The sequence below is a fragment of the Calidris pugnax genome, unplaced genomic scaffold (assembly GCF_001431845.1).
Source record: "Calidris pugnax isolate Ruff unplaced genomic scaffold, ASM143184v1 scaffold197, whole genome shotgun sequence".
Lineage (NCBI taxonomy): Eukaryota > Metazoa > Chordata > Aves > Charadriiformes > Scolopacidae > Calidris > Calidris pugnax.
Genome location: NW_015090936.1, coordinates 1,694,054 through 1,705,068, shown reverse-complemented (window position 1 = coordinate 1,705,068; position 11,015 = coordinate 1,694,054). Strand labels below are relative to the sequence as shown.

General features: G+C 34.5%; 1 protein-coding gene across 1 annotated transcript in view; it reads right to left on the bottom strand.

Annotated features, from left to right (window-relative positions):
* Positions 1 to 325: 325 nt before the first annotated feature.
* Positions 326 to 11,015, bottom strand: part of ATR (ATR serine/threonine kinase) — a 41,511-nt gene continuing 30,821 nt past the window's right edge. Inside the window, exons 36-47 of the mRNA XM_014951735.1 lie at positions 10,546 to 10,688; positions 9,958 to 10,055; positions 8,587 to 8,819; positions 7,599 to 7,733; positions 6,520 to 6,720; positions 6,074 to 6,217; positions 5,110 to 5,260; positions 4,066 to 4,222; positions 3,783 to 3,936; positions 2,685 to 2,836; positions 2,323 to 2,428; positions 326 to 932 (exon numbers count right to left, since the gene is read on the bottom strand). Coding sequence (XP_014807221.1) covers positions 759 to 932; positions 2,323 to 2,428; positions 2,685 to 2,836; positions 3,783 to 3,936; positions 4,066 to 4,222; positions 5,110 to 5,260; positions 6,074 to 6,217; positions 6,520 to 6,720; positions 7,599 to 7,733; positions 8,587 to 8,819; positions 9,958 to 10,055; positions 10,546 to 10,688 — 1,848 coding nt within the window. The 3' untranslated portion in view covers positions 326 to 758. The remainder of the gene's footprint in view (positions 933 to 2,322; positions 2,429 to 2,684; positions 2,837 to 3,782; positions 3,937 to 4,065; positions 4,223 to 5,109; positions 5,261 to 6,073; positions 6,218 to 6,519; positions 6,721 to 7,598; positions 7,734 to 8,586; positions 8,820 to 9,957; positions 10,056 to 10,545; positions 10,689 to 11,015) is intronic.

The window sequence follows — 11,015 nt, the reverse complement described above, 5'->3', positions numbered from 1 at the left end:
TGAAGAACAATCTCTGTGGCCACTCTTTTTACAAGGGAGGGAGGAAAGGCCTGTCCAGGACTCTCACAAATCCAGCTTTGTCTCATTCCTCTCACCAGGGTTTCTTGGCACAGTGGGCAAGGGCTAAGGAAACTTAAAATATTGTAACACTTTACCAGTTTCTTTATGGTAAGACTGAAGATCCCAAATGCTTTTCCTGACATAGCCAGGCCTTAGGGAAGCAAGTCAAAGGAAACCAAAATTCAAGGACTACTGCTGAAAAGAAATACTAGTTATTTTTAGAAAGCCCTTCTGAACTATGAGTAGAAAAAGTTGAAAGAACCACTTCACGTGAATAGGAAACTTTAATGTCAAATTTTCTAATCTACAAGTAAACTGAAGGAGAAAAATCTTTACAAAATGATACAGTACTTTTATAAAGTTAGAGGGCACTTTTTCAACATTGGGAAATTTTTTCATATAGTCAGGGTAGTTACGTACATAAGAAACTTGCAGATTTGCACAGTCTAATTTTTAAGCAGTTCCTATGTACTGCCTCCTATATGCATATAAAACATAAGTTGTAACACCTTACACACCTGCAAGTGTGTTCATAACATACTTGCAAGTGTATTGTACATTTTACATAGATTCCAGATTGATCATAGGACTGTTCTGCTGCTTACAATCAGAAATCAACAGAAGCAACCAGTTACCACCGATTAATACCTTCCCAAGCTCCATTGCTTGTGGATGGTATTTTCCAAAGGGAAAAAATCTCACATATATGGAGCCCAGCCCATGTACATCTGGCAGAGCAAGTTGTCATCACTTGCTTCTTGAATAAGGTAATGAACATGCCCTTCAATAGATAAAGGTAATCCTTTTATTCTGTTTCTAGTCTTAATGACACCTTGCAGCCGTTGTTCTATATCAAGGACATGGGTTTTGGCCTGGAAACAAAGAAAAAGGAAAAAAATGAGTACTGCTATTATCCATCAACTTCCACTTCTTAAAATAGCAAGTATTTATTAGAATGTGTTTGAAATCTGTATGCTAATTTAATACAAACGCCAGATGACTACACCAGTTACTCAGAAAATAAAGGATACTCACTTTTAACATTAATCTTTAAAATGCATAGATTATTGGACAAGTTAAAACTTTTGCCTTACACTTTAACAGATAAAATTTAGATAAAACAGATAAAATTCAGAGAAGACTGAAAAAGCTATGCAAATGTATTTGAAAATGTTAGAAAGCCTTATTTCATGCAATTACTCTCAAATAAATGCAAAATTTCTCCAGCCTTTTCCTTAGAATTGTGGTTAAAATTAAAAAGGCCTAGTCTGGAAAATTCAGGCCAGTATTATAGGGAACTGAAAGTGAAGAAGTCTAATAACAGGCTGTGCTGATAACTGAAAATGAGCTGTTCCGAGGCGCACTAGAGCAGCCAGTTCATACCTATTACACTCTCACTTTTTCTTTTAAAGCTCAAGCACAACGTTGGCACCTATCCAGAAAAAGCAGTTAACAGATATGACTATGTGGGTGGTCCTGTAACTAGAAGAAAGGTTATGCAGACGCAGCCCACTTACTAATTGCTTGAAGACCAGGAGGTTTTTCTGTGCTCAAACAGCTAAGTTCTTTGTTGTAATACAGCTTCAGTACTGTGGTTTGCCTTGCCTTAGTTGCCATGTTTATCTGTGCTCCCTAAGTATTATCTGCTCTTACATATAATTATTTTCACTAAATATTTCTTTTAAAGCAAAAAGAGATAAATCAGAATTTTTGCAAAGGGGAAGGAGAATAAATATTGCAGGTTGTGCAAGCAATATTTTGGATGAACAATACAGTATTTATCAGCAGCTACAAAAGAAACAGCACATACGAAATCCGAATTTTAACAAACTGTTGACATGTAACAAGGCACGTATTTATTCAATAACAAACATCCACTCATAAAAAGCACAAAAATATGCATGGAAGGGACTCCAGATGTTACTATCACTCTAGAACTGGAGGCTTTGTGACAGAGTGAAGGGAAGCAGGAGCCTCACGTATCCCATTGCTTCTGTTGATGTTGTCTTAATTTAGTAACACTAATAAGCAAATTATAGGTTCTGTTTTGTTTGGTTCTTTAGTAGATAAATTAGATTTTATATCAATAAAACCAGTCTCTTTATGGATAAAAATTCTGAACATAGAGATAATCAAGAAGAAACAACCCGAATTTTAAAGGAAAGAAAACCCAAGAAAGTTAAGCTTTCAGTTAGAAAATATATAACTTTGCAACCATGATGGACATTTGAATACCTTATGCTATGCTTGTTTTCAACTAACCTTTTCGTTGACAACTTCTCCAGTTTCGTTCACCTGTGCTTTTGTATTCCCTTTAACAGGCTTACTCCATTCCACGAGAGGATCATGAAGAAAAGTCTTTAAGACACTAAATAAGTTAAAAATAAAAAAAAAGGTTAAGATACATGAGATACATTTAATTTCCAAAACAAGAACACGGCCACGAGTCTAAAGTTGGCACTGAATATTTACATTGATTTATATTTAACTGCATGTCATAGTAAGACTGAGCTCCATGACAGACATATGCTGGAACTGGCATATTCATTCCCCAGCAGTTACTGTTTCATATGTTTAGACTACAGACAGCTTTTTCAGAGTTTGTAGCAAAACCAGTGCTCTACCTCATTAGAGGCTCCCTTTGATCACGCATAAGCCTCATTGTGACTTCACAAGCTCTTCGGAAGAGACCTTCTGTTCCCATTGGACCCATTCCATTAACCATGTTGTGAGTGAGACGAAAAGGAACGATTTCTGGAACTTCAAAAGTTTCTCCCTTTACATTGTTTAAAAAAAAAAAAAAAAAAAAAAAAAAAAAAAAAAGAGTGTGCCATAAGCATTTTAAGCGTTATTAAAGGATAACATTTGCACTGCTTTCAGTATTTTTCTCCATGTTCGTCAGTGACAGTTTCCTAGCTGACAAGAGATGTTTGCTTAGATCACAGTCCTCGGCTGCTAAAAGGAAATTGCAGTGAATAAAGGATACCAGTGTCCAAATAACCCCTTTTTCCCTGTTTCAATACACTAATACAGAATATACAATTCTAAACATATTTTGCTGCTCTGTAGTCTCATACAAAATGATAACTTTTCTTTTACAATATGCCAGTTAGCTTAAAATAATTTCTTTTTTTATATAAGGGTTATGTAGGACCATTTAGGCTTAATAAAAACAAAGCAGGAGCAATACATTAAACATCTCTATCTCATTTATTTGAATTTAAAAGGGTGCGTGTCCCACACCAAATGCAGCTTTCAACAGAAAAACCAAAATTCCAAATCCCGCTCTGGCCACAATTTCCGCTGTTTACTTTTACAGAACCACTGGAATTTGTGTGCAGAATTTGTGTGAGAAAAACAAAGAAACTCTTCACAGCAATAGACTTCTGAATGTAGTAATTACAGCTTTGTTTGGAGGGTGGTAGTGGAGGGTCACAAAATACAAACACTCTAAAATTTGGGCTATTTCAGTGTATCCACATCAGCTTATCTGATGTTGGCTAAATCAAAAAGCTGGCTTTCATTAGTGCAATATACAGAACAATCACATACCCTTTACATATCCCAGACTGTCAGGTATAAATAGGAAACAAAGTGAGGGAGATAACAGAACAGATACATTAAGTAAAAAAGTGGAAAAAAAAAAATAATCAAGGCAGTAGAAATTTATAACTTACATGTATGTAAAATAAAGAGCAAGTTCAGCAAACGGCAGTTCTCACCTTATTGAAAAGGCAGTTGAAATCCACATGCACACATTCACCAGTCAAAGAATCAAAGAGGATGTTTTCACCATGACGGTCTCCTAGACCAAGTATGTAACCTACCATTGACATCACTGCAACAGAGCGACAATAGGCTGACCTGCTATTGTACCTGTGGAAATAAGAATCAGATACATCTAAGTCACTTCCTTGGGTTATGTCTTTATTCAGTAGTAGTATTAATGTTTAGTGAAATACACAAAGTAGATATTCTTGAGCTAGCCCAGTCCCAGTCACTCACCATGAAGTAGGATCAGGAAATGTCCTAAGAAACCATTCATGAAAGAGAGGAGGATGACGAGGCAGAAGGACTTCTTTGAACATTTTCAGCTTTTCAGACAAAGGTGCTGACTTTGGAAGCATATGCTGCCGCAATTCTTTTCCAGTCATATAGATACCTGTAATAGACCTCCTCAATTAAACAAAAGAAATCCTCAAATATAAAGCCTTATATGTCCTACTACAATAGAGTAGATAAACTTTTAGAGAAGATAAACATCTCCATAAAGTTGAAATAAATGAACAAATGGAAAATAACCCATAGAACATGCAGATGGTGGGGTACTGGAAAGTAAATTAAAAAATCATAATGTTAAGTGAAACGGAACACCTGGCAAACAAGCCACCAGTTTTATCAGTCACCATGAGGTGGAGTGTCGGGGGGGGAACACACATACACAAGACCCCTACACCTACAAAGTCATTCATTATATTCAGCTGAGATGGCATTCCTAACTTCCAGATGGCTGCGCACATCCAGATAACAGGAGGATAACAGGATTTTCCCCCAAAATTTTATTGCACTGACCAGAAAGCTGCTTTGTTAACAAGAAATTCAAAAGAAATCTGATCTTTTCCCTGGGAAGCTGCTGTACCCTCAACCTTGATTCAATTATAAATTATCTTCATTATCTCACACAAATGTAACAGAAATTATAAAGAAGAGATCAAATCCAAAGAAAAAGTCCACAGTCTTTTCTATTTTTCAGTGCTGCACATACATTCCTCTGCTGCTGAAATGATTTACATCATTGCTAAGATGATTGTGGTATAAGTTCTCATAAGGAACTTGTTTATTGCAAGCACCAGTTCTCTACCATTTAAAAGGAAAAGTTGACCACACACATGAATAAAAATATATTGCAGATAGTTAAAAACACACATGACTGCATCTTCCTAGAATTTTGTCTGATCCTTACTGTTTCTCTCATTTTCTAATACAGACACAAGCCCTTTAAAAAAAATAAAATTCTCCCTATCACTATAGTCTAGTACATTTCTTTACCTTTCTCCTTATAAAGTTTGATCAGGATATTTCTTAAACCGGCAGTATTGTTCACCCATTCAATGATGCCACATTCATCATTTAGTGGAATAACTGCGTAGGTTCGAATATGGAGTTCTCGCCTACGTGACTCTGCATCTTTTCTTAAGCACTATTCACAAAAGAAAAATGAGATTAACAGATAACACAGATACCATCAAAATGTATCAATAACATTAACCATTCTATCTATATCAAATCTTCAATCACACAATCTAGAATTTAAAATTTTAAGCTTCACTGTCTGCAGTAGGTCAAACGCAAGCAAAATGCTTGTCTGTTCTCTGAAGTAAATTAAAAAGAGAATTTTGCAATAAAACAGACTGCATAACTTGTACAGGGCTTAAGTCCCTTAAAAGCAGTATTTGAAATAGGTTTCTTAGTGCTTCAGAGATGCTATCATTTGCTTTAACATCACAGAAAACATGGTACCTTAACCTGAAGCATATTGCTGAGAAGCAAAATATAACTAAAATAAGTATGGCAACACTTTTAGCATGAAAAGATGAATTTACCTATTTCTCATTAAAAATACTAGAAAATCCTGAATAAGAAATATGAAGCATGACAGCAAAAAGTTTGCAGCTGTTTGTTTACTGCAAATAACCTCTCCTGTATATTTTTGCTGGACTAAGAAATTGTTTTGGCAAAATGTTGTATTTTGTTATTGTTTTCACAAGTCCATAAGAAGTTATACAGCATCAATTGCCATTGATTTCAGCTGAAATATTTTGCAACAATTTACTTTTCTTCCAGTAAGTTTTATCTCAAGGTAAGTGAGGTTTTTTTGTTAGATATTCAGCATTTTGTTCTGGTCAATAAGTATAATGCATCTGATTGTCTAACTCAAACCTTATTAATAAGGGAGTTGAATTCCATGAGCCGACAGTCTTTTCTATAATGCACCTGATTGTCTAACTCAAACCTTATTAATAAGGGAGTTGAATTCCATGAGCCGACAGTCTTTTCTTAGATCATCTTTTGGCTTACACATCATAATGTAAGATTTCCCATCTGAACCTTTTAAGGTGATCTTTTTTGGCTTTTGAAGCGAGGCAAGAATTTCCACCTAAGGAAAAAATTAATTTGATTAACACCTGTATCAGATCATACAAAAATTGTCTAACTGTAATATATCACCACAAGCAATCACATTAGCATTTCCATGGTGCTACAGCGTATTAACCTCAGGCCAAAACTTTATTTAAGTACCAAGAGGTCACATCTGTCTCAGATGGTCACGACAGACGCCACTCAGTTTCCAATTACGAAGTTTCCTACTCACTCCTCCATTTCTAAAGAACTAAGGTATATTTGCAGCTACATTTATTTAACATGAAGCTTAAAACGAGGTGCCAACCGGAGGCTTACCGTGTCATCAAAGCCTGCTATGTAGGCCCAGCACCCAGGAAAAGGGTCATGGTTAGCATGTGTGCCAGGAATTGACGGAAGAGTTGGTATCATTACAGATTGTAAGGGAATGAGAATTTCACTAAACGTGTGCTCTTCTACTAATCTCTTAAGTGTTTTGAAATGAATGTTCATGCTTAATGTTGAGCTGTTTCCATCAACCTTGGAAAAAAAAAAAAAAGTTGTTCAAAAATTACCAATAGACATCTGAAATATTACTGCTATTTCACAGTAATAGAACAGTAATAAATGCCTATGCTAATAAGAAAAATGAAAAAAAAAAAAAGTCATTCAAAAATTATCAATAGACATTTAAAATATTACTGCTATTTCACATTAACTACTGAATAGAACAGTAATAAATGCCTATGGTAATAAGAAAAAAGGGCAAATCACATTTCAAATTAAATGGGAGTGGTCAAAAGTAAATATCTGTGGCCTTTATGGCACGTGTATTTTTCACTCTGAACGTAAATACAGAATAATGAAAAATTTATTTAGTTTTACTATTTTTCACTCTGAACGTAAATACAGAATAAGGAAAAAATTTATTCTTAAAATTTAAAATTTTTTAAAATTTAAAATTTATTTTTACCTTTATTAACAAATTCATTTGTTCATGAAAATACATTTTTATTCTTATAGTAAAACTGTGAAAGTTACTGGGCAAGAATCATATGTGAAAGCAAAAAACAATGTATCATTATGTACTGAAATATTTTGCAATATGCTCGATTTAGAGCTATTTTCTACTCTTTTTGAATATTTTTATTATGAAAAAGCAAAGGCAAAAAACAATGTATCATTATGTACTGAAATATTTTGCAATATGCTCGATTTAGAGCTATTTTCTACTCTTTTGAATATTTTTATTGTGAAAAAGTAAAGAAAAAAATTTTTTTACAAGTTAGCATAGTATAGTTTCTGTTAAATTGCAGTAATGTAATGAATTGGCTAATGAACGCTCTCAGAAGTAGCTTTCCTATAACATTTTTTAATAATCTTATTACATGCAATTATTTGTTTACTCTTGTAAGTACCGGTTTGTTGCACAGTTCTAGTAGCTTGTCTGTGAGGCGTGTTGCATCTCCAACAAATTTTCCTAAGGATTCCTTCATGTGAATAGCTTTGTTTAGAATTTCCTTACATCTATTGACACGTGTAGGGTAAGAGGACTGAGAAAAGAGGAAAGTTAAAATTTATTAAACAACAGTGAAATCAATTAAAGAATCCTAACACACACAGAGTAATTAATATCATTCTTTTCTCTACTTATTGCCTGTCACGTTTAATATCTGGAGATGGAGGTTCTCCAACTGAAATCTGGTACCTGAACAAATAGTGAAGTGGTACAGTTGGGGGGGACTGCATGTGTGGGGTTATTACTTTGTGGAACCATTCTTGGGAGCCCCACAAGATAAAGGTCAATATTCATGAATATGCCAGTGCATCCTGAACATTATTTCACCAGCCTTAAAGAAATAGTAGGCACCATGCCTTCCAATTTGCTTTGGAATGACCTTACCACCAGGTAAGTATTAGGACTAAATAGTGTATCTATCTGATTTTAATCAAGGCACAGAGTTGATTATTGGATTATAAAACTGGAAGTACTATTACAATTACGAATAACAACAAAATCTATTGTCCATAACTACACAATTCATCAGCTATTTGTTACTCAAATTTTGTTTCCTAATACATCATACAAGCCATGATGCATATTAGCATTCTAATTTGGATCATTGAAACTGTAGTATCTCAACTTTAGACTACAATAAAATCTTTTGCAGTGATGGCACTGATATCCTGTTCCACAACATCATCACATCAACCGAAACTCTAAACTCCTTCTTATCATCTTAAAGTACAGTGATGGCACTGATATCCTGTTCCACAACACCATCACATCAACTGAAACTCTAAACTCCTTATCATCTTAAAGTAAAATAGATAATGTTCGCATTTCTCTCTGATGAAAACAGTTTTACAAACTTTATAAAGGTGTAGCTATACTTATCAAGGTACCTTGGACACAGCAGTCATCATCCACATCGCTTGCTGTGGGTAGGCTAAAAACACTTTAGCAACAATCACCATCAGGACTGCAAAGACTTCGCTATGGGAATGGCAGATTCGGGAGATTAACTGAGAAAAAGCTGTCAGAAACTGGTAAGGTGCAAGGTGATTCGTGTGCTCTGTAATCACCTTATTTATTTTAGCTAAATCATTTTTCATTTGAACACGTTCCGGACGATTAGCTGAAAAACACAAGAGGACACAATTATGTTCCTTTTTTCCATTGGGAATGTACAGACATTTAAATCAAGCCTACAGAAAAAAGTTTTTTGGTTATTTTCATAATCCAAAAAAAATAACCCCTCAGGGAAAAGTAAAAGCTCCTACTGTAAAGCTCTTTTTAATATAGCATACAATGACTTAAGAGATATGCTATTTAACTAACCAGAATAACAGGAAATAAATAAGCACAGACAGCAGGAACAGGTTACAGACAATACTGGAAAAGCTCTTCTTGCACTCTTAAAATAAAACTTCTATTGCTCCTCTGAAGTAATGCAATGACATTGAACAAAACAAAAACACTTGATTTATTTCCCTGGTAAAATGATTCCATATTCTTTAATGGAGAGGAAGTGAATAAAGTCTTTACAAGGGATGAAATTTGCACATTTGCTCCTAACTCCACCCCTGCATCTGAGTACCCAGAATAACTAGTACATCAACAACAAAGAAAGCAGCATCTGATGTGCCTGCAGCCAAATTCAATTGACCTAAGTGTATAGATAGGTCAAGATCAAGGAGCCACAACTGTCTGCTTCACTCCAGACCTGCAGGCAATGTTTGCAGTTTTCATCCGTACAAAAAATCTCCACCCAAAATCCATCTATGGCAGTTGATTCACATGCCTTGATGCTGCCCACAGGATTTTCCACACACACCAACCCCCCTTTTAAAGTTCAGTAAGATTCCTTCAAGAACTGGAACCAAGATAAAGTGGCAAAAAGCCCCAAAAGCTAACGCTGCACTGGAGCAAGTATATACAAAGCCACTACTCATTACTCTGGAGGCAACTTAGAAGAGGTGACAGGTAACATGCAGGGATTTTCCCTAAATCTGTTTATTGACTTTAGTTAGCTGAGGAAACAATGCTATCTCATTATATATTTTTAAAAAGTTCTGGAGGGTTTAATTAAAATAATTAATACTCTCCTGCATATTAACATCCTGTAATTTAAAAGAATAATAATACTTTCTTGTTTCCATATAATCTTAGGCAATAAGTCTTAAAAAAAGAACTCTAAATATTCTTCACTGCTCTTTCAATCATGTATTCACAAGTATGACACAGGAAGTATGCACTGGGGAAAACAGTTCTACCTTTATCACATTCATATGCTTTTGCTCCGAAATCCAGCCATAAAGACAGCATTCTTGGCATTGACTGATAGATGAATTGGTTTCCATATTGTAGAGACCTGTGATTAAATGTTCAAATCACAGCATGTTAATGATATATTTTAGAAGCATCAGAAACTTTACATCCGTAATTTGTTTCATATTCCATTCTGGACTTCAGAAATTTACGTTCAGCGTTTTAATGCATCTGCAACAACTAAAAGCAACTAACATACAAAGGCTTTGTTTTTATAAACCAAAACTGCAGATCAAATAATTCACTCTCTTACACAAGGAAGACAACAATTGCTCAGTCAGAAGGCTTTGTTTTTATAAACCAAAACTGCAGATTAAATAATTCTTACTGTCTTACACAAGGAAGACAACAATTTCTTAGTCAGATGTAAAATTAATTAGGTATGAAAACAAAAATGAAACAGAGTTTTACAATACTGCATAAAAAATCGAATCGGTTGAATTGCTGAAAGACAATAAATTCCTATAAAACGCTTTATAAGTATAATAATTATACTTCTATAGAAACTAAGCAAAGTTCCCCTAAGGTCTAACCTCCCAAAATGATGAACTATATATCTAATGAGATCTCCTTGTTTTTCCATCTTGTTGTCAGTTATCATCGGCATTAATTTATCATAATATTTAGCAAGATAAAAATGTCCATCTTCCCATTCTGGCAAGAAGATCGTAACATCCTGCAACAAAATAAAAAAGAGATAATCACTTTTGAGAGGATGCTAATTTTAAAATTATAAAAGAAAAATAATTAAAGAAAAGATTCTCAAGAAACTTGTCCTAGTTACCTTTGTGTAAAGTACATGCACAAAAGTATTATTGTAACTATGTAGCTCCAAAATTGTAATTTTGCCCCAAGATAAATGCTTGTATAAACTAGAAGTCTGTTCTTGAAATACCTTTTGGATTTGGAGACAGCAAGATAATTTAAGACAGGATGATAAAGGACTCCTCAACTAGAAAAGATTATAGTCTCATTAAAAGTATTGTAATCAAGTTCCTGATTC